We start from the raw sequence: 22623 nt of genomic DNA on the forward strand, positions 1-22623 counted from the left end.
GGGGGTAAGGGGGAAACCGCTTCGGTCGCCTCCTCCATGGAGAGGCGAGTTTTTCCAGGTCGCCTCCCCCGTGGCCTAACTTTGGGTGGACAAGAGGATGGGGACTGGACTTTGTGCCTTCCCCCACAGTGGGAATCACTGTGGGGGGATGTTTTATGTTTGGTGTTGAATTTCTTCATGAATACTTTGTTGTATTTTTATTAATGTGCTGCAAGGACATCTGAATTTCCCCTGAATAAGGGGATTAATAAAGTTTATTCTATTCTATTCTATTCTATCAAGGACCGGTGTTACAGTTTTATTGTGGTTGTGTGTTCTTTATTATTGTACTGCTGCTGACAACCCAAATTCCACCGACCCTGGTTGTGTGGCAATAAATTATATCTATTATATCTAAGACCCTTCCTCAGTTACTCCCCCATTTTGTGTCTACCTTATGGTTAATAAGCAAAAGTGCTACAGTGCTATTGGAGTGATGACTTATGAAGGGATGTTAAATAAGGCTCCACCTGCCCTACTGGATGAAGTCAAAATCCAATGGCACGATTTGACATACAGGGGGCGCTGTCCTGTGCATGGCTGCCCAGCCAGCAGCTGTCCGTCTCTTCATCTTTTATTTTTTATTTTAGTTAGTTAAAGTGTTTTGTTTGGAGGTCTAGACTTTTTTATGTGGGGGGGGGAAAACTACCTTTCAGGGTCCCTACCTGGTCGGAGAGGCAGCTTTTCTCCGGGCTGCAGCTTCGACCCGTCCTCGCGGCCTACCAGCGGGCCTGGAGCAGCGTTTCCTGTCGGGGACCGCCCAGAACCTCGGCTTCGGCGGCGGCACAGCGCTGGAGCGCTATCGCGTAGCTGGCGATGCCTTGCCCGGGTCGCCGCGCTGGAGCTCCGGTGAGCTGAAGACCGCCGGGATAAACATCACGGAGCTGCGGGTCTGTGGAGCGACCAGCTGCGGGCGGCGGCGCTGAACTTTACATCAGGAGCCTGGGATCTCTAGATGAGTTTGCCAGTTGTGGAGCTCCAACCGGTGCGGCCTTGTTGGCTTCGGAAGCCGCGGCCTCCAGTGCGGAAGCGGCCGTTCTAGGGTTCCCAGGCCGCTGGGAGGACTCTCCCGACGCTGGAGCAACATCACCTGGCGAGAACGGCCTGGAACATCGGGCCTCCGCAGAGGCAACTGGGGCCGACTATGGGTGAACTGGGGTTGGGGACTGGACTTTGTGCCTTCCCTCATGGTGGGAGCCATTGTGGGGGGATGTTCTTTGTGTTTAAGACTCTTATTGGTGTTATGTCTGTATTATTTTTTTGTGTGCTGCAAAATGGCAAAAAGCATTTCACTTCACTACACCTGGGTGTATGTGAATGTGACTAATAAAATACCTTTGACACATAGCAACAGAATTCTTTACTTTGCCCTTAGCATTCTTTACTTCTCAGCAAACATCATGGATACAGATAAACAGGCCATTTATTTTATTGCTGATCTATGAGGAGCTCTGCATGCATAAACTGCCTACAGTATACTTTATTATAACTGTGACTTGCAGAAAGGATTTTATTGGATGCAGTGTTTTAAGACATTCGAGACCTATGAAGCGGTGTAGAAATGTTTTTTGTTAAATGGGCAATAGTATGGTGAATTAATTGAGCATTTAGAGTATGTTGTTGAAAAGTAATTTGATTCATTGTACAGTGGTGAGGCATACCATTATGCTCAGGATTCCCCCAAAATTGCACCAATTTGGAAACACAAAAAAGTTTGTCCATAACCCGGACTCTGCATTAAACTAACACACAGTGTAGTCCTATTTTAATCAAGACTGCCAGCCAGAATGCAGTTGATTAAAAAACTCACAAGAATGGAACATAAAACAATAAATGACATAGAACTGCGTCGCAAAACCAAAAACAGTGGTTCATTGAACAAATTGTCCATACCTTGACAAAGATTTCAGGCCAGTTCTCATCTTCCTCGTAGGCTGCCATGAGGAGATTACAAGTGAGCACTGAAACCAAACTGTTGCCTTTCGTTTTGAAATTAATAGCAGCATCTCGTCGAAGCAAACTGCAAAGGGCCTAATACAAAGACATTAAAATAACACATCAATCCCTGCATAATGATTTGCTTACGATTCTTTTCCCTCATTTCCACCATGACGGACTAGCAAGAGCTCAAACATCTAATTAAATTAAAAATGTACAAAGCAGGAACCCATGTGCGCAAGTGATCCATGCTGGAGTTAACCCGCAAGGCGAGCCTTCACAACTCCAACTTCATTTAATCCTACCAAACAGGTCTGCTTCACTCACCAAGGAATAGTTTGTATGCTTCCCCTTAAAGCATTATATAAAAATAGTTTTGATGACAGTTGCCAAATTCATTGTGCAGGTCAAGAAGGTGAAAGATTTGCTCAGTTTCCAGTCTTGGCTCAGTCAAAAGATCTGAGATTCACACCCTACTTCAAAGACAATCTATATTGGCTTCTTCACTGTAATGTGGTGCAATATTAAGGGACATGCAGTCTTTCAGATGAAATGTTGAGCCGAGGTCCTATCTACACTTTCAGATGCATGTAAAATAATCCATGGTAATAGTTAACAATAACATTTAAAACAAAAAAACTGGCCATAAAGCCCTTCAGGATGACTCAAGAGTAAGAAATATTTAAAGTTGCAAACTTCTTTTAACTGCTGTGTAGATAATTTCTAAGATAGAGGTATGAAGTAAACTGAACGTTTCTGTAAAGGCCTGTATAATGAAGCAGGAGCAGCTCTTTCACCTTGCTCACAATACACAAACCAGAAGTGTTAGGCTGAACCTGAAGGTTGTTTATCATAAATGAAGTAACCATGCCCAGTAACATTCAAGTAGATATTCTCAGCACCCTTTCTAAGGCCTTTCTTTCCTGAATCAAGCTGCCCATTATTGTCCACAATATTCCAGTTGAGGTCCTACTTTGCAGCCATTCCTTCCTTCCTCCCATGTAATCTATACCAAACCTCACCTCAATAACACCCTCTGTTGCAAAGACGTTGGGTTTGATTTTGGCTAGATACATCAGGCTGAGAAAGAGCATTGTATCTGGCTTCACCCGATTGAGCTTCATCTGTTTCACTGCTCCGCAAAGCAGCCCTTCAATGCAGTCATCATTCCCTTCTTGTTCTGCAGCCTCAATCTCGTCCAGCAATGCTGCTGGGGGAACTGTGTAAAACAAAAAACATAAAAATCACCTATAACTAGAAATATCCTGCTGAACGGCGACAATTAAGCATCTATTATCAATATTCATTATCACTGTTAAAGTCAAAGCTTTTATCGGCCTCTGCAGTAAATGTGCCATTAAGTTACAATACCTTTTGGCCAGAGTGATAGAACAGTACTTCACCGCTACACGTCCAAGACTATGTCTACCATGGTCAGTACAGCTGTGCAGCTAGTGGAGCTGCTGCCTCCTAGATCCAGGGAAAGGGTTACCTTCTGATTTCTGATGCTCACTGTGAAGAGTTTGCACATTTTCCCTGTGAATCGGGTGCAGCGATGCCTACAGTGGTGGGTTGTCCCAGGGAATAGATAGTCTGGAGAAGCTTGCTAAATATTATTTTGCCATTCTCAATAATAAAGCTGATATTAACAAATTAGCCGAAACCTATCTCTATCTAATAATGATATACGTTTAAAAGATTTTACTGCAGATGAGGTTTCAAATGCTATCCATAGTATTAAAGAAAACATTGCTGCAAGCCTAGACTGCGTGTCTTTAGGTAGGATTCACAAAATGGACATCAACATGTCAATTAGCATGTATTCTTCTTGGGTTCAAGGTGGGATAATTTGAGCTGGTGTTAAAAACAGTCACCTGTAGCTCCACAGCAGTGTGCAAATCCATCCCGCCGGTCTCCCAAATGCTTGTTTATATGTACAAGCTCTACTTAAGTTAGGTATTTGTAAGCTGAGGAGGTCCTACGTGTATTTTCATATTTGTTGAATAATTATTCATTGTATTCATTGGCTGCCATGCTTCCAACATTAATTACAACAGTGACCTAATTTGACAAAACAGGTTGTAAAGGTACTGGCAAATATCTGGAGGTCATGAAAAATTATATCCTGTTTAATTTTGAAGGATTGAGTTAAATGGTGAAAATGTCCGAAGAAACAAGAGCAGATTAGAGAGCAGATCAACAGCAGATCAGAGCAAAATACCAGGCATTAGATCAAGTTGACAGAGGTGGACAGTTGAAAAGACAACATCCTGCAACTCATACCTTCAATTGGTACCACAGAAGGTTCCTTAATTGAAGGAGATATAGCTCGTTTCTCAGCAACGGCAGCCTCTGCCAGGCGCCCCAGTGCACTCAGTGGCGGAGTGGAAGAGATCTTTGGACGCTTTGAAAGGCCAGAGGTTGAGGCTAATCCTGATGCTCCCTCTCGTTTCCGATCAGACTGCAGTCCTGCCTGCGTTGGCTTCAGGAGTGCTGCGGGCGCCTTGGTGTCAGAGGCCTGACTCTTCGAGCCCAGCGCTATAAAGTCTCCAGGTGGAGGATGGCCTGAAAAGATACACAAAACTAAACATTAAGATTGATCAAAGGATTGCAAAGTGTCAGTAATAGTAACATGGAATAATAGCAGAGTATGATAATAACAAGAAAGCTGACCACTTAAGACTAGCTTTATGTGAATGGTATCATGAATGACCATGGAGTGCAGAGTAGTGAAAATCAGGTTTCACTATGACAGGATAACAAGATACCCTGCGATATTATATTTTCAAGACTTGGGACCAATCAAAATTTTGCATCTGCATTCTCTTTCAAAAGTGGGATCATCGTCAGGTGAGGATATGCAAACTGAAGAGTTAAGATCAACCATGTTCTAAATGATTGATTGTTCCCCAATTGAAACAAACTGTTAAAGTGTAAATTCCCATGGTTCAAGTTAGTGCAAATGCTATCTTCTCTCTCACTTCATACTTTGGAAGAAGGAACAACATGAACCTAAATTGAATGTCTATAGCCAATATCAGAACTAGATGTTAAAACTTCTAAGTTTTGAGGGGTCTTGATAAGCTGAACATTTCCTTTCATTGGAGAATCTAGAATTATGATTACCATGTTAAAAGTAAAGAGGTCGCCCACTTAAGACAAAAACGAGGCAAAATTATTTATCTCATTAAGGTCAGGAGTCTTTGAACTCTCCTTGTGAATGTGAAGCCGAAGCATTGAATATTTTTATGGCAGAGGTTTATACCTGATAGCAATGCGAGCTGAAAGATTATTATGGGCGGGTATGAAGACTGAGTTAATGTTATAATTCCAATGATCTCATTAACTAAGATAACATCAGGAAAGATCACAGAGTGAAGAAGAATACAATCTACAAATCAGGGGCATGCTGATAATTCATATATTTGTAAAACCACAAAATAATGGTGCACTCTTTACAGCTCGACATAACTATGCTGGAGAATTTTATTTTGGGTGAAAAACAAAGCTACATCTTGTGAAGGAGGTCTCACTTACCACTGGGCTTGGCACTGCTGGGCCGCCGAATTGCTACAGCTTTTGGTCGGTTCATCACGACTAATTACGTGTCTTGCCCTTCGTTATTATTGTGAATTGAAGGGGTTGCCCAAGTCTGTCAGCATGAAATACAAAGTTACAGAGACAATGTAAGCAAAAGAAATACTGAATTACTGGAAAATCAAAAATAAACTCTTAGCTTTTCGGTTGAATAACATCACTAACAGATGGTCAATGTTAGATGTGGATCCCTCAAAATGTAAAGCCTTGTCAGAAAACAAATTTAAATGACAATCAAAAAGTATCATAATCTGTAACTTTTTATTGTTTCCACCTCTCACCTTCCAGTTTTGTCACCATCTCCAGCCTTCCTTCCCTAACGTGTCTCTATCTGCCCATCAACCCCTCCTCACCTGGATTAATCTATCACTCATGGATCACCCCCCTCCCGCCTCTTACCTCTTTATATTAGCTATCTCCCATTTACACTCTAAGTAGTGGTGCAGGGTCTCAACCCGAAACAGATTGTGCTTGACCCACTGTGTTCCTCGTTGTTTTACTGCAGATCCCAACAACTCCTATGTCTCAAATATATTATTTGTTAAATATAGTACTTTTTACCTACTAAATAATATTCACTGTTAAATAAATACATTTGTTAAACGTGTATTTAAAATAAAATTAAGTACATTTTTAACAATCACACCCAAAACAATTTGTTTTCACTGGGGGGGGACAGAGGATGTGGTCGTTATCACCCCACGGAGTCCCGGGATCGCTTCCCCTGCATCCTGATTAGTACGGATTGTTCTTGATTAGTACGGGTTTCAGAGGTTATGGGATGAGGGCAGGAGAATGGGGTTAGGGGGAGAGATAGATCAGCCAATGGCGGAGTAGACTCGATGGGCCGAATGGTTTAATTCTGCTCGTATCACTTATGACCTGACCCAGGTTACAGGAGGAGCTTCACCAGCTGCGAGGCGGGACGAGTATGGCGGCGCGGACACGCTGCCCCTTATCTGGGCCCGATGAGAACAGGGCCGTTTCCACGGAGACCGCCGGCTCCCGGTCACCTCAGCGGTCCGGCGCTGAAACCCTTCCCCCGGCTCCAGATCACACAGCGGTCCAGCGCTGAAACCCTTCCCCCGGCTCCAGATCACACAGCGGTCCAGCGCTGAAACCCTTCCCCCAGACCCGTCTCCCCGTCCGGAGCACGTTGGCCGCGTACCGAGGAACCGCATCACCACGTCACTTCGCGTCCTGATTGGTCCATTCCCCTGCAGCGTGGGACGTCGCTGACGTCACTGTTCAAGGAGGAGGCGGACGGTGGGTGACACATCGAGTGTGACAGGGAGCATCGAGTGTGACAGAGCATCGAGTGTGACAGGGAGCATCGAGTGTGACAGAGCATCGAGTGTGACAGGGAGCATCGAGTGTGACAGGGAGCATCGAGTGTGACAGGGAGCATCGAGTGTGACAGAGAGCATCGAGTGTGACAGGGAGCATCGAGTGTGACAGGGAGCAGCGGGTGTGACAGAGCGTCGAGTGTGAGGGAGCATCGAGGGTGACAGGGAGCATCGAGTGTGACAGGGAGCATCGAGTGTGACAGAGCATCGAGTGTGACAGAGCATCGAGTGTGACAGGGAGCATCGAGTGTGACAGGGAGCATCGAGTGTGACAGGGAGCATTGAGTGTGACAGAGCATCGAGAGTGACAGGGAGCATCGAGTGTGACAGGGAGCATCGAGTGTGACAGAGCATCGAGTGTGACAGAGCATCGAGTGTGACAGAGCATCGAGTGTGACAGAGCATCGAGTGTGACAGAGCATCGAGTGTGACAGAGCATCGAGTGTGACAGAGAGCATCGAGTGTGACAGAGAGCATCGAGTGTGACAGAGAGCATCGAGTGTGACAGAGAGCATCGAGTGTGACAGAGAGCATCGAGTGTGACAGAGAGCATCGAGTGTGACAGAGAGCATCGAGTGTGACAGAGAGCATCGAGTGTGACAGGGAGCATCGAGTGTGACAGGGAGCATCGAGTGTGACAGGGTGTGAGAGCATCGAGTGTGACAGGGAGCATCGAGTGTGACAGGGAGCATCGAGTGTGACACAGAGCATCGAGTGTGACAGGGAGCATCGAGTGTGACAGGGAGCATCGAGTGTGACTGAGAGCATCGAGTGTGACTGGGAGCATCGAGTGTGACACAGAGCATCGAGTGTGACACAGAGCATCGAGTGTGACAGGGAGCATCAAATGTGACAGGGAGTGTCGAATGTGACGGAGTGTCGAGTGTGACAGGGAGTGTCGAGTGTGACAGGGAGCACCTAGTGTGACAGGGAGCTCCTAGTGTGACAGAGAGCATCAAGTGTGACAGGGAGCATCGAGTGACAGGGAGCTCCTAGTGTGACAGAGAGCATCGAGTGTGACAGGGAGCTCTGGGTGTGAGGAGATCTGGTGTGATAAGGAGATCCTGATGTGACAGGGAGTTGTGGTTCACGTTCGTTTAGTTTATTATTATTACTGTACCTAGGTACAGTGAAGAGCTTTTTGTTGTGTGCTATCCAGTTAGTGAAAGGACTGTGGGGTTTGTTTAGATGGGTGGTGAGGACTGAGTGTGTGAGCGGAGGGCAGCAAGAGCTAAGCATGAACAGGGGGCTGAGAGGGCCGAATGTGTGAAGGTGACAGCTAGGGTTGAGTGTGAGTTGGAGGCAGCCAGGGTCAAGTGTGAAGAGGGGTAGCAAGGGCCTAGTGTGAGCGGGGTCAGTGAGGGCTGAGTGCGGGCAGTAGCGGCGAGGGCCAAGTGTGAGCAGGGGAGTGAGGCCAGAGTGTGAGCAGAAGAGTGAGGGACGAGTATGAGCAGGGGCGGCAGCGCTAGGCACTTTCCTGACAGTGAACAGTGGGGAAGGACTGGGCACTAAGCCTTTGAGTGTGCATTAAACTGTGGACAGGAGATAGAGACTAAACGAGAGGAGCTAAACGGGAACAGTGTGGAATATTGTGCTGTGGCGGTGAATGTGTGTGTTTGTAGCAATCGCAAATAAATACCATGGATCAGACAATGTGGTTGTGTATGCTCTATCCTACCACCCTATGCTTCCTTTGGATAAAACACAGGTACAATCACAATTATGAGAATTATTTATGTAAAGATTGAAATGAGTTAATTCAGTCTGAAAGTAGGATATTAAATTTGAATTAAAATATGCAGAGCAGAGATACGACCTGGCTATAGTAGATAGGGATGACATTTAAAAGTAAACCACAAATTATTAACATTATAAATTATTATATAGTTAACAGCATATATCCATTTTAAGGCAAACAATGAAAGTCACCCATCATCAGCTTTCAAGGAAAGTTAAAGTGGTGAGTGTTTGATCAAAGGAAAAGGCTTCTAAGTTTTCCAGCAAAAATCAAATCAGCATCAGGATTTGCTGAGGAGAGCTACAATCTTGATAAGGAACGCAATAGAAACAGTTTCTATAGATATGGGAAAGATCAGTAAAAATTCATGTCAGTCACTTGAACTCGGGAGGAAATATTTTGAGGAATAAGGAAATAATGGCAAAATTAAATATTGTGCTTGTCTACATGGATAAAAAGGTAGTAACCTTCTTAAAATAATGAAGGATTTACAGGTCTTACGTCTAGCTGAAAGAAATTAACATTATTCCAAATAATCAGTTGGAACATCAAAAATTACATTTTCATCAAAATCAAAATAAAAAAAAAACATATGTATATAGTAATATATATGTATGTGGGTATGTGTATATATAAACACACACTGAACTTTATTATATAGTTTACAGTGTACAATGTTTACATATTCTGTTGTGTCGCTGCAAGTAAGAATTTCAGTTTTCTTTCTGGGATAAAACAATAAAACCCTTGATCCTTGACTCAAATTTCTAACACATGACAGATAGGGAAAACCAATTGATACTGGTGTATTTTGACTTTCAGAAGACCTTTAATATGGTACCAGATATGGATTTAAAAAAAAGATTATACCACGTGCACTGAAGCTAACATACTGGCATTGATTGTGTTTTTTGAAGAGGATTGATGAAAGCAGTATGGTAGATGCTGTCTGCATTGACTTCAGCGAGGCCTTTGATAAGGTACCACCTAGTTCGGAAGATTAGATCATATGAAATGTAGGGTGAGCAATCTAATTGTATATAGTTTTTAGTTAGGAGACAGAAGGTGGTGGTAGAGAGTTGATTTTCAGTCTGCAAAAAAGTAGTGTACATGGAATGGGCTGGGAGTACAAGTGATAGAGATGGGTATAATTATAACATTCAATATACATTTCGTAGAAAAGTACATTGACAGGAAAGGTTTGGAGTGAAATGGGCCGGGCAAGGCATAGGCATTTGGGACTAGCTTGGCTAGGCAACTTGGTTAGCATCAGCGAGTTCAGCTAAAAGGCCTCGCCCTAACCGGTCAAACTGGGATCGGTGCTGGGACCAGGCTCATCACAAACTATATCATTGACTTCAAAGAGTTTACCAGGTGCAGTATCCAAATTTCCCCATGATTCAAAGCCAAATGGCAGTATGAGCCTCAAGGAAAACACAGTGAAGATTAAGGCATATATAGATGGGTTAAAATATTGTACAAGGACTTGCTAAATGGGGTGTGTGTGTGTATTACCCATACTGAGGGGAAAAATGTAATGTAACCTTTTTAAAATGTGGAAGAGAGTGAAAGGGATTTCTGTTCTGAAGAATAGAAATGGTATGTTGGTCAAATAATACGATATATTTTGAGCACAACAGCAAATATCTTTCTCTGAAATACCCCCTGACTCATGCGTCTGGCACCAAGGTCACTGACTCAAAATGAGGGGTTACCTGCCATGATTGAGATGAAGAGAAATGTCTTTATGTGGAGACGGTGAACCTTTGGAATTTTCTACCCAAGAAAGCTGTGGAGGCCGTGTTGCCAAGTATATTCCAGGGAGCTCAATACATTTTTAGATATTGAAGAAATGGCAGCATGAGTTTCTGCATGAAGTGGCGCTGAGGTACAACTTAGGAACATGCCCTTTGGCCCACCGAGTCCACACCAACAATTGATTACCCATTCACACTAATTCTGTTATCCCACTTTCTCATCCGCTCCCTACACACTAGGGGCAATTTGCAGAGGCCAATTAATGATCCAGAGATGCTGTCTGACCTGCTGAGTTACTGCAGCACTTTTTGTCTATGATCTTACTGAATGCTGGAGCTGGCCTACTCGTGCTCTTGTCTTTATGCAAGTGCTGGGGTGAGACAATAAGATCACTGGATAATCAAATCAACATGTTTTACCCCTGTGACTACCCCGTGCAGCAAAATACGTCAAGTCCAGGCAGGAACTTGGTTTGTTAAAGACAAATTGTGAATTTATGAAACTTCTTTCACTTTCCTTTCCAACCAACTAATGCAGTGTGTTTGAAGTGTAATTGCTCTGGTGATGCAAGGAACAGAATGTCTAATTTTCTTGCAATGAGCAATGTGACAAAACCAGATCATCTGTGGTAGTGACTTTGGTCAGGGGATGAATATTAAGCATGGTGAACTCTCCTGCTGCTCTTCAACGGCAATAAGGGATTAGCTTTGCCACATTTAACCCAGCACGCAGATAGGATCTCAGTTTAGCATCATCTCTTGGTTTGGCACATACAATGTTAGAGGATTGGAAGCCATGAAGTATTAGTTCTGAGCTGAGGGTGATACTAACTTGGTGTGACTGACGGCGTTACTTTCCATGGCCTAACAGCCGTGATTTACACTATTGCTGAGATGCCAGCTAAATTACAGGCTGCTATTTGATTACAGCTTGTATCACCTGGCACTTCAAGATAGAACTGGGTGGTTTACTTTATAAAGGATCAAATTGCTAAACAGCCACAACGCGTGAGGTCTCTAAATTATTTTCTAATTTTAGGTTGGAGGAAGTGGATTCATTTTTTGTCTCTCCTTCTGTTCTGCTTTTGCTTCTTCTGATTGCTTTCACTTCTTGACTTGAAAAGCCGCTGACAACAGGAGCAATGTCATGCAGGGATTAGTCACGTCCACCAGTTAACACGAGATCATTATAATAAAATTACAAAGGACAGGCTGCTGTGATGCAGTATAGCTTTTGGACACGAAGAGCAGCTACGGAGATCAATTGCTGGCAGCCTCTCGGTCCATGAAGATCAGGGTGGAGCAGTAGACAGGCGATTAAAATAGGCAAGTAATCAGAGGAAATGTCAGTTGTAAGAAACCGTAGTGTGAATATTGAGCAGTCGGAGAGAAAGACAAGAACATGTGCAGTATTGAAGGTTGCAACTAGGGGTGCATGAGTGATAAAAGTAATGCTGGGAATATGTGGAGAATTTAACAGACTAAAAGCCCCTGGAATGTAAGGGTGGCACAGTGGCATAGCGGTAGAGCACCAGAGACCCAGGTTCAATCCTGACTACGGTTGCTGTCTGTACAGAGTTTGTACATTCTCCCTATGACCACGTGGATTTTCTCCGGTTTCCTCCCACACCCCAAAGACGTGCAGATTTGTAGGTTAATTGACTTTGGTAAAATTGTAAATTGTCCTTAGTGTGTAGGATGGTGCTCGTGTATGGGGTGATCGCTGGTCAGCATGGACTTGATGGGCTGAAGGTCCTGTTTCCGCACTGTATCTCTAAATACTAAAAGGTGTAAAATATTAAGGCACAGATTTACATTTAGGTTGTGATTTTCCTAATCCAGATTGTTCCTAAAACATGTCACAGCCAGTACCATAGTTTATGAAATAGTCATATAGCTCAGAAATTGGTCATTTCACCCAGCTCGTCCATGCCGACCGATGTCCCACTTAAATTAATTCCATTTGCCCAGGTTTGGCTCATATCCCTCAATCTTTCCATTTTAATGTACCTGTCCAAGTGTCTGTTAAATGCTATTATAGTACCTGCTTCAACTACCTTCTCTGGTAGCGCATCCTTCCTCAGTGTGGAAAAACCTCCCCTCTCACCTTAAACCTATGTCCTCTGGTTTTTAATTCCCCTCCCCTAGGGGCATTTACCCTGTTTATTCCCTTCATGCCCAACCTTTCCCTGTAGCTCAGGCCCTCGAGTGCTGGCAACATCCTCATAATGTGTAGTATGTATATAAACAATGAAGAGAGTTGGGTGTGAATGGTTGGAATCCTAATGGTAATGTTGTCTATTTCAGCACCAGTCTCCTCCAGTCCAGTTGGTGTCCACCTGAACGTTACCCTGTGTGTCCCATCATGCTTTGCGATACAGGGACACCGATGATTCACATCAAGGCACGAAGCTCGCCCTACCCAGGGTCACAGGTCAAGCGGTTCCCTGTCCACAATGATAAAGTCAGGTGGAGCAGAGAGTGGGCAGAATATGATCCGGTGGACTACACGGCAGAGATTGTCAAGGCTGGGCCAGAATGGGCTGATCCTGACTTTAGGTAATGTTTCATGGGTTGGGGAGGGAATTTGGAAGACAGAGAGGCAGGAATAGCAGAGTAAATGTGAATGGGGGGATATTAGAAAAAGATCAAAGAGAAGGAACAGGTTTTTTGAGAGGAAATCAGGATGGGGATTGAAGGCTTACGAGAATAATTGAACTGGATAGGAAAATAATTAGGATGCGGGGAAAGAGTGAGAGAGGATGAAGAGAAGGCAGGATTGTCAAGGAGAGAGATTAGGAAATGGAAAATGGGATAAGTTAGGAAATGGCGGGTGTGGTGGGCATTAGGAATATGGAGGTATGTGTACTTTGAAGTGAAGCCCTCATGGTTTTCACTCTCCAAGGCTCGGCATAATTGGGAGGCCCAGTTCTCCTTGATTAGTAAGGTGTGATCAGAGAGCGTAGTACAGGTTGCTTTGTGCAGAATTAGTAATAAGATGGGTAAATAAATGGCATGTGGAGAAACAAATAGATAGGGTGGAGAACTAAGTCTTAGAATCAGTTTAGGTTTCGCTGAGGAACAGCAAAACGCAGGACATATTAATGGGAATTGTCCACAGTCCCTAAACACCAGTGGTAATGAATGACACAGTATAAATCAGGAAATCTTAGCTGCATATAACAAGGTTATATAATAATCAGGGGGGACTATAGTCTATATATAGGCTGGGCAAAAGTAATTGCATGGATGATGAATTAATGGAGTGTCTGAGATGGTTTTCTTGTTCTGGATGCTGATGAGTTACTTTAGTTTACAGGGTATTTTGGATCTGATATTATTTAATGAAAAAGGGTTTATTGCTGATATATTCGTTCAGGAGACTTAAGGAACTGTAATTGTAATGAAATTATAACAATTTTACTTATAAATTGAAAATGATTTAGTTCATGCTTGAGACCATGGTCTTGAGTCTGAATAAAGCAAATTACAAAGGAACGAGATTAGTTTTGTGTTGGAAGGAACTGCAGATGCTGGTTTAAACCGAAGATAGACACAAGCAGCTGGAGTAACTCAGCGGGACAGGCAGCATCTCTGGAGAAAAGGAATTGGTGACGTTTCGGGTAAAGCGGGAATCTACCATAAAAGGCGTGACAGCAAACCACTCATTACTAACTTTTAAGTAATAAATGCATGGAGTTACAAGGCCCCCTCTTGAAGCCAAAAAGGACAACAGGAAAATAAGTCTAGCTATGGTTGTCATTGCAAGTCATGGGTGGAATTAGATCAAATCAATGGTGCCAAAAAAAACAGTATACCTGAGGATTTGTAAAACTTCAGAATTCTGCAAAGGAAGGCAAAAGTATTGATAAGAAATAAGCAGTGATATGGGAGTATAAATATAAATCTGCTAAGAGTTAAAAAAAAATGTTTTAACAAGTCTGAAGAAGGGTCTCTACCTGACATGTCACCCATTCCTTCTATCCAGAGATGTTGCCTGTCCCGCTGGGTTACTCCAGCACTTTGTGTCTATCTTCTATTAAAGTATTTTTTTTAATGGTGAGAGATTGAAAAGTGTTGGTGTTCAGAGGGAACTGGGTATTCTCGTACACAAGTCACTGAAAATTAACATAAAGGTATAGCAAACAGTTCTGAAAGTAAAACGGAATGATGGCCCTTATTGCAAGGGGAATTGAAGGCAAGAGATATCTTGATGCCATTATATAGTCTGCTGGTGAGACCATGTGGAAATTGTCTGGTGTTCCAACCTACCTGCGATAGAGAGAGTGCATCAAAGGTTCACCAGATTTTCCCGGAATGGCAGGTCTGTTGCAGGAAGATAGATTCATCAGACTGGGATTATATTCTGTATTTTAAAGAATCAGAGGTGATTTCATTGAAACACAAAGCCTTTGTGAGGCTTGACAGGGTAGATGTTCTGTTGATGTTTCCCCTGGCTGGTGTGTATAGAGCTATTCATTGTCTCAAAATAAAGGGCAAGCTATGCCAAACTGATGGGTTGCAATTAAATGACACATAGTGTTGTGAATCTTTGATATTTTCCACCTGGAGGGCTGTGAAAGCTCTGGTTTATTTATTACAGATCGATACATCTACAGATATTAAGTGAATATAGGGATTTGTGGTTAGCATTGGAAAGTACTGCTGAGGTGGTAGATTGAATGGCAGAGCAGGCTTGAAGAGCCAAATACCTAACCCAAGTCCTTCAATTATGTGTGGCCAAATTTGTGTGGCACCCTTCATTCTGAGCTGCACCACAATGCTTATGGAGTTGTCAGATGATTGATGTTAACTTCACAACGCATAGAATTAAAATCAAACTACCATATTGTTTGTGGCACAGGGACAGCAGGCGACTGAAACATGTTCCACGCTTCAATGCACTGGATGGGGTCATCAATCGGAGGAGCTACCTGGGTGCGTACGATCTGGACAAGGACAACCTGCCTCGGTGAGTGCTGATTCCACTCATTTGTTTCAACTGGGGGGGTGGGCTATCGTGTTTTGAAGCAGTGACAGGCACATGATGTCCGAGAATATCTGCCTTCTAACTCGTTTTAATTGCTGCGTTCATTGCCCACTCACCTGAGCTGTCGAGCCTCCCAGACCAGAGATCATGCCCAAACCTCTCCACCTCCCACTCCCCTTCTTCACATTGATTACGCTTTTGTTACCTGCTTTAATATCATCTAACTGGTTTAGAAAGAGATTTTGTTTGATATCCTTCGTCAATTGCATCAGGTGATTTTAGTAAATTAATGAAGCTGTGTAAATGGAAATAAAGAAAATTATGTCACCTCCTCATTATTGTTGGTAACTGTGTATGTTTGTATATTTTTGTAATTATATATTTCCAACACTCGCTCATTAAAAAAATCAAAGGTTCAATACTTAGTCTGTGCTAATCTCTTCATCTCAAATATCTGTGTTTTCGGCATCAGGGATATTTTTGAAGTAGGAGATGGAAGAAACCTGTGAAGGCTGCCAGTACTAATTTCTGTATGTATACTCCCATTAGAAATATGATTGTGGTAAGAGTAGCTGGATTGTGTTGGACTGTGACTTTTCCACAGTTGACTTATCTGAAAATAAATAATGATCACTAGAGTGAGATACAAGAGGTTACCCCCACATGTTGGCCTTAGGATGAGGCAGAAATGACTTGCATTTACCCAACACTTTTCATTACTTTAATGTCAATGTTTTTTTCTGATATCGGTAATGTTAGTTGAGGATTAATTGCTGTTTAGAACTTCCAGGCAATTGAGAAGGGCACAAAATATATGCCTTGTGAACATTGCCCATATCCAATGGATAGGTAAAAAGTTTTAATATTATATCTATAGGATGGAAACAGGCCCTTTGGCCCATGAGTCAATGCCGATCATCGATCACCCATTCACATACGTACGTTCTATGTTATCCCACTTTACCACTCCCAGACACTAGGTGCAATTTACAGAGGCCAATTAACCTACAAACCCACGCATCTTTGGATGCTTTTACAAAGTTCCAAGTTATTCCAGATAATGGAATTGATAGTTTGCTATAGTTTATTTCAGAGTTCAATTGCATAACAAATTGTAAGGTGACTATGTGAATATTAGGGAGAAATTTAGAACTATTTATGAACTGGGCACAATTATCACTGGAGACTTGGGCTAATACACAGGAGGAATAATAGACTTGCCAACGCTTGCGTTTAAACATTTAGCAGTGTCGTTTACAAAGGTAACTGACATCTCAGTCCTAACAGTCAATTCTTCAGAGTAGTGGTCTCCAGAGATTAAGCTAAAACACAGATTCAGCCTCTCAATATTGATTAACATATCAGAGAAAGATGGACATACAGTATCTTCATTCGTTAGACTCGAGCACAATAAAACAGCACTTATCAATTCCTTGTCTAAGGAGTATGAACGAAAACATCAACCACTCTGAAGGGAACATTGAAAAGTAAGCTCATTAAAGTTTAATAAATATTCAATTAAATCATAATGGGAAGTGGGAGACGGTGGCCTAGTTGGGCCATTGATCTGAATCCCGCTGCGATAGCTGTGAAATTTAAACTCAAGTAATGAATCATCAGAAGAGCAAATGGGACCACTGATTTAGTTGATTCTCATAAAAACCCAACTGGTTCAGTCATATCCTTCAGGAAATTAAACTTCTCTCCTTGCCCTGTCTGGTTCCAGCCTTAGTGGAATTTGATTGATTCTTAACTGCCCATTTAAATGTCCCCAAAAGACAGTCAAGCCATTTAGGCTTGGTCAGTGAATGATGACATGTCTGACAATGCCCTCCTCGTGTGAATTAAGAACAAAATACTTTAGAGTCCAGCAAAGAGTAGGGCTGGATAGCATATTTTAGAATTTTGGATAAATACAACGAAAAACACATTTTGAGCAGAATTTATTCTGCAAAACATCAATACCCATGTTTATATATAAAGTGTCCTTGAGGTGGGCAAATCCCAGTTCACGTTGATGATTCTGAAAAATGGTTTCTAAACAATGCAGCAATTTCGGAGAATGTTACTGGAGAGGTCTTCTATGGCTAGAGGGTCAATCTACACCTAACACTTTTTGATATTGTACCAGTAAGCAAATAATATTTTATCCACACACCCAGGATGCTTCAACCACTTTCTTACCACTGTGCTGAACCAAGCCCATACTGTGTACTGTGTTACTTTCGCTGCTTGCAAGAAGGGACAGTGACAGGGAGTGATGACAGGATTGGAGGACAAGGGAAAGATTTTTAAAACCCTGGATGGACAATCATACTGGAGTTGGGAATCTGGAAGCAGTGCTTTTGGTTAAGCCACTAAATTATTTTTTTAATATAGTCAGACTTGAGGTAACAAAGGTGATGTGACAAATCAGGTCACTAACACTTAGAGAAGGTCTTGCATCTAAAGAAATGTCCACAGGGTGGCAGGGTGGCAGGGTGGCGCAGCCTTACAGGTCCAGAGACCTGGGTTTGATCCTGACACCGGGTGCTGGCTGTACAGAGTTTGTACGTTCTACCCATGGCGATCTGCATGGTTTTCTGTGGGAGCTCCGGTTTCCTCGCACACTCCAAAGACGTGCAGATTTGTAGGTTTATTGGCCTGGTAAAATTGTAAATTGTCCCTAGTGTGAGGGATAGTGTTAGTGTGCGGGGATCGTAGGTCGACGCAGACTCGGTGAGCCGAAGGGCCTGGTTCCGCGCTGTATCTCTCTGAACTAAACTAAACTAAATTGGCTTCCAGATATCACACCTATCATTAACCTCGTGACTCAAGTTTAACAATCAGCCTGTTCCACTGTTGATCAAACTCTGAATTAACTTATTGTCATACAAACCTGATACCATCTGGGTCCACTTGCTCAGCAACACATGCAGTTGTGCTTCTGTGCTTGCAAAACTATCATTTACAAATCACTGAACATTGGTATAAGTTTAATGCACCTGATGTGGTGTGTGCCTCTCATTCAATTCATGCTAGTTTCATGATTTGTCACTGAGGCGGTATGAAACTTCAATGGCTCTTGCTGTTATTCCTAGGAATCCGATGGGAAGAACAGGAATGATTTCCCGAGGCTTGCTGGGAAAGTGGGGACCAAACCATGCAGCTGATCCCATTGTTACACGGTGCGTAAATAAATAGAGGCAGCCAAGCATGCACCAACATTCTCATCCAAAACACATTGTAGCTTTTATATTTGAAATGCGGTCATGGTTGTAATGGAGGAAATGCAACAGCCAGTTTGCACATACCAAGCTCGCATGAATAATGTATGTTTTGGTCCTGACATCTCTCTCTCTCTCGTGCAGGTGGAAGAGAGAAGGAGGTGGAAAGGTGATCCACAAGCTCTCTGGAAAACCCATCTTACAGTTCATCTCAATAGAGAGGAAGGACTGCAAGCAATGGGCAATTCCAGGGGTGAGGACAACGTAATGTCTCTGCACAACCTACATTCTTTAAGTCAGTGAGACCAATGTGGACTAGGCGAACGTTTCACCGAAGACGCGCTCCATCCACCAAGACATGGATCTCCCAGCTATTAACCATTTTATCTCCCCTACCCATTCCCACACCAATCTTTTGTCCTGGGCAGCCTCCATATCCAGAGTGAAGCCAAAGGCACACTGGAGGAATGGAACCTTATATTTCTCTTGGGTAGCTGACATGCCAACAAAATGAGCATTGAATTCTCCAATTTTAAGTAATACTTCCCCCATCCTCTCTCTCTTTCCTATGCCCTATCCCCACCTGGGTTGACACCCATTTCTCCAACTATCCTGTCCCTCTTTAGTGCCCCCTTCCCCATTCCCTTCCACCCATATCCTTCCCTCTGGTTTTATATTTCACTCCTCTACTTTGCTTATCAGACACCTTTTTGTCTCCTTTTCATTTCTGGCCTTGGTCACTTACTCCATCCATCTGCCATCAAATTCCCCTCGCCTGTATCCACCTAGCACTTGCCAGGCTTTGTCCTGGCCCCATCTCTCTTTTCCAGCTTTCTCCCCCTTTCTACAATCAGTTTGAAGAAGAGCCCTGACTCCAAACATCGCCTTTCCGTTCCCTCCAATGTTGCTGCCTGACCCGCTGAGTTACTCTATCACAATTTATGTTTTGCTCAAAAGTACAGAATCTGCGGGACCTTGCGTCACCATCCTTACACAGTCTACGCTTTCACCTCAATCTTGGACAAGACACATTAGTCTTGTGGTTTCTGCCAACTTTGGGTGTGGCAGGATGTGAGTGTAGATTACTGGCAAGAAAAGACAAACTGACCCATCAAATCTATGTAACCCTGACGCTCAGATATCCAAGGATGTTGTGCACTCTCTACAAGTTCAAATTTGTGTTCTTATTTTGGTTTTCTCGAGTAATCCCGCAGCCAAAGATTCAGATTCAGAGTCACATTTATTGTCACATGCACCAATTAAGGTACAGCGAGTGATATTTGAGTTGCCATGCAGCAATACAATTAAAAGAACACAACACAATTAAAAAGGATTGAACTTAACATAAACATTCACCACAGTGATCACTGTGATGGAAGGCAATAAAGTTCAGTCAATCTTCCTCCTTTTGTTCACCCGTGTGATCCCTTCATCTCGGAAATCAAGGGCAATAGATTATGGAGTGTTCCCCTCTCCCAGATCCCAAGTCATTGGACTCAACAGTTTGATTTGAGTAGTATTTTCAGCTGACTAAAATCGCCTCTCCGTCTCGCGGCAGGGAATGGTGGATGCTGGTGAGCAATTGTCCGCCACGCTGAAGCGCGAGTTCGGGGAAGAGGCGCTCAATTCTCTCAAACTTCCTGGCCCGGAGAAGGTCCGCATGAGAAAACAGTTCCGAGCCATTTTCAGCAAAGAGAACGCTGTGAAGGTGAGCAGGGGCAAGGCCTGTTTCTTGATCTTTGCACACTCAGGGATGGAGAGCCGACACATCCAGTGCCAGCATCAGTTCAACGGCTCTGTGCAATTACTCTAGTGGTAGAGTTCCTCTGGGCTCCTGGGCTGTTTATTTTGAGGGTGAGGATGCAGGAGCAAATGAGGAAGAAGAATTTAATTCCATGGGTGTTGTTTGAAAGGATTTGCGATTGGATGGGTTGTGTTATTTGAATGTGGTGGCGCAGTGGTACAACTAATAAATCGTTGCCTCAATACCAGGGACCTATAATTAATCCTAATCTTGGGTGCTGTCTGTGTGGAGTTTGCACATCCTCCCAATGCACTGGTTTCCTCCCACGTCCCAAAGATGTGTAGGCTGATGGGTTAATTGCACACTGTAAATTCCCCATGGTGTGTCTATGAGTGATGGACTCTGTGGAAACTTAAAAGGAATGTGGAGAAAGTACAAAATATGGGATTGGTGTAAATGGTTGGTGGGCCGAGGGTCTGTTTCTGTACTGTACCTCTCCATGACGCTAAGGTGGGTAGGGTTGAGATGTGGGAATGGGATGTGAAATGGATGATGTGGAACCATTGGGTTGCGAGTCAGGAAGTGGAGTCTGTGGTTGACGTGCAGAGGGCCTGGAGTAGATTGCGAGTGATCTAAGTAGAAGCTTTTGTGGTTTGTGGGGAATTGGGCTAGGGATTGTTCTGGGGTTGGGTGCGAGTCAGCACAGCGGTTAAGCTGGTGATTAGTAGGTCATTTAAAAGTTACCCTTGGCTCAAAATATACTCTTGTCTGGTCTGCTCCAGTTCATTGTGTCTCACTCATACTCTCACCCAGATATACACAGGATATGTGGACGATCCTCGGAACACTGACAACGCCTGGATGGAGACACAGGCCGTGAATTTCCATGATGATGCTGGTATGTGTGGGAAAGTGTCATTGGGAGTGGGAAAAGGAGGAAGGGTGGTGGTGGAGAAGGAGCGCGTGGAGATGAGGAAGGCAGGGTGAAAGTTGAACAAGGGTGATGAAAAGTTGAGGAAGAGGAAGAGATATCTTCAGGCTCCAGAGAGGGTTGGCTGTAAAGCAGTTTGGGATATCTGGAGGTTGTGCAAGGCAGTATACAGACACAAGGTCTTGCTTTTGTTGAAATCAGTGTCAGAGGTGCTGATCACTTGCTCTGGTAGTAATGTAGCTTCTCTTTCTAGGGGACAGCGTGGGAGACCTGAATCTACATGCAGGTGACGATGCCGGGGATGTCCAGTGGTTTGACATTGACCAGAATCTGCAGCTCTACGCCAGCCACACTGGCTTCCTGAAGATGGTCGTTGAGTTGCGGGATGCCCATTGGTAGCGGCGGATGGCAGGCAAAGTAAATCCGAGGAGGATCAAAATGAACAGAAACTGAGATGCAGGGGGCAGAGTGGGAGCTGTGTCTCCATTCTCCCTCACTTCCTCATGCAACCACTCACTTCTCTTCCCTTGTGCCTTTCCCTTGGCCTTCTCTCACCACTCCCTCTAGTGATCTATGCATTTCCACCACGCTCCCTTCTTATCAGCATCCTGACCATCTTTCCTTCACCCGTCTCCCTCTATGCTGCCTGCCCTATTTTCCTCTCCCCTTCTCAGTCAAGATGAATAATTTTAGAGAAATTGTGAGGAAGAGCTGAAAATGCCTCCTCTTTCTCAATAAACCGAAAGATAGATCGTTTATTAAAGATGCCCTAATATGGAAATCAGATCAATTAGTGACCTTGTTATTCTACAGTAAGCACATTAAAAACATTCCTGGAGTATGTGCCAGTAATCATTGTCAAATGATATTGAGCCAACACAAAATTGGACAGACATGTGCAGATACTGTAGGCTCACAAAACTGGAGTAACTCAGCGGTGCAGGCAGTATCTCGGGAGAGAAGGAATGGGCGACGTTTCGGGTCGAGACCCTTCTTCAGACTGAAAGTCGTGGGGAAGGGAAAGGAGAGATATAGACGATGAGGATGTTGCCAAACTCTCATGGGAGAGAGAACTTCTTCAAAGTAGGCATGTTTTGAGGAGATTTAGCAGTGGAGCAGACGAATTGTGTAGGGAGGAACTGCAGATGCTGGTTTAAACCGAAGACAGACACAAAAAGCTGGAGTAACTCAGCGAGACAGGCAGCATCCATGTTTTATGTAACAATCTGTGTTGGGCTGGGTCTGTGTACCTGTGATATTGCTGTAAGCAAGATTTTCATTTTACCTATACCCCACCACATATGTACATATGACAATAAACTGGACTTGAACAATAA

General features: G+C 43.6%; 2 protein-coding genes across 9 annotated transcripts in view; one reads left to right on the forward strand and one right to left on the reverse strand.

Moving 5' to 3' along the window:
- ints1 (integrator complex subunit 1) overlaps window positions 1–6630 on the reverse strand; it is a 93725-nt gene extending 87095 nt beyond the window's left edge. For 2 of the 6 annotated variants that reach the window (XM_055651346.1, XM_055651344.1), the window contains exons 1-5: window positions 6462–6630; window positions 5515–5629; window positions 4261–4542; window positions 3000–3196; window positions 1933–2070 (exon numbers count right to left, since the gene is read on the reverse strand). In XM_055651346.1, the coding sequence (XP_055507321.1) occupies window positions 1933–2070; window positions 3000–3196; window positions 4261–4542; window positions 5515–5569 (672 nt within the window). In that variant the 5' untranslated portion in view covers window positions 5570–5629; window positions 6462–6630. Of the gene's footprint in view, window positions 1–1932; window positions 2071–2999; window positions 3197–4260; window positions 4543–5514; window positions 5630–6203; window positions 6437–6456 lie in introns of those variants that run through there. The other 4 variants (XM_055651345.1, XM_055651341.1, XM_055651343.1 and 1 more) reach the window with 3 other exon arrangements.
- Window positions 6631–6725: 95 nt separating this feature from the next.
- On the forward strand, window positions 6726–22623 carry LOC129706827 (ADP-ribose pyrophosphatase, mitochondrial-like). 3 transcript variants are annotated; one of them, XM_055651350.1, is made up of 8 exons: window positions 6726–6840; window positions 12723–12974; window positions 15280–15387; window positions 18486–18572; window positions 18756–18864; window positions 20170–20319; window positions 21169–21253; window positions 21540–22623. In XM_055651350.1, exons 2-8 carry the CDS (start codon window positions 12781–12783, stop codon window positions 21683–21685), a joined length of 879 nt encoding a protein of 292 aa, XP_055507325.1. In that variant the 5' UTR covers window positions 6726–6840; window positions 12723–12780; the 3' UTR covers window positions 21686–22623. The 3 variants fall into 3 exon arrangements, with proteins under 3 accessions (XP_055507325.1, XP_055507323.1, XP_055507324.1); XM_055651348.1 differs by lacking the exon at window positions 6726–6840 and adding an exon at window positions 7573–8628; XM_055651349.1 differs by lacking the exon at window positions 6726–6840 and adding an exon at window positions 11587–11741.

Source organism: Leucoraja erinacea, chromosome 20, assembly GCF_028641065.1.
Source record: "Leucoraja erinacea ecotype New England chromosome 20, Leri_hhj_1, whole genome shotgun sequence".
NCBI lineage: Eukaryota > Metazoa > Chordata > Chondrichthyes > Rajiformes > Rajidae > Leucoraja > Leucoraja erinaceus.

What these genes read in the sequence shown, in the direction of transcription:
- LOC129706827 (XM_055651348.1), top strand. Translation starts at nt 8,561, where the DNA reads ATGGATCAGACAATGTGGTTGTGTATGCTCTATCCTACCACCCTATGC. An exon ending in TGGGCTGATCCTGACTTTAG is followed by an intron (nt 12,975 to 15,279) that starts GTAATGTTTCAT and finishes TTTGTGGCACAG; the next exon opens with GGACAGCAGGCGACTGAAAC. An exon ending in GCAAAGAGAACGCTGTGAAG is followed by an intron (nt 20,320 to 21,168) that starts GTGAGCAGGGGC and finishes ACTCTCACCCAG; the next exon opens with ATATACACAGGATATGTGGA.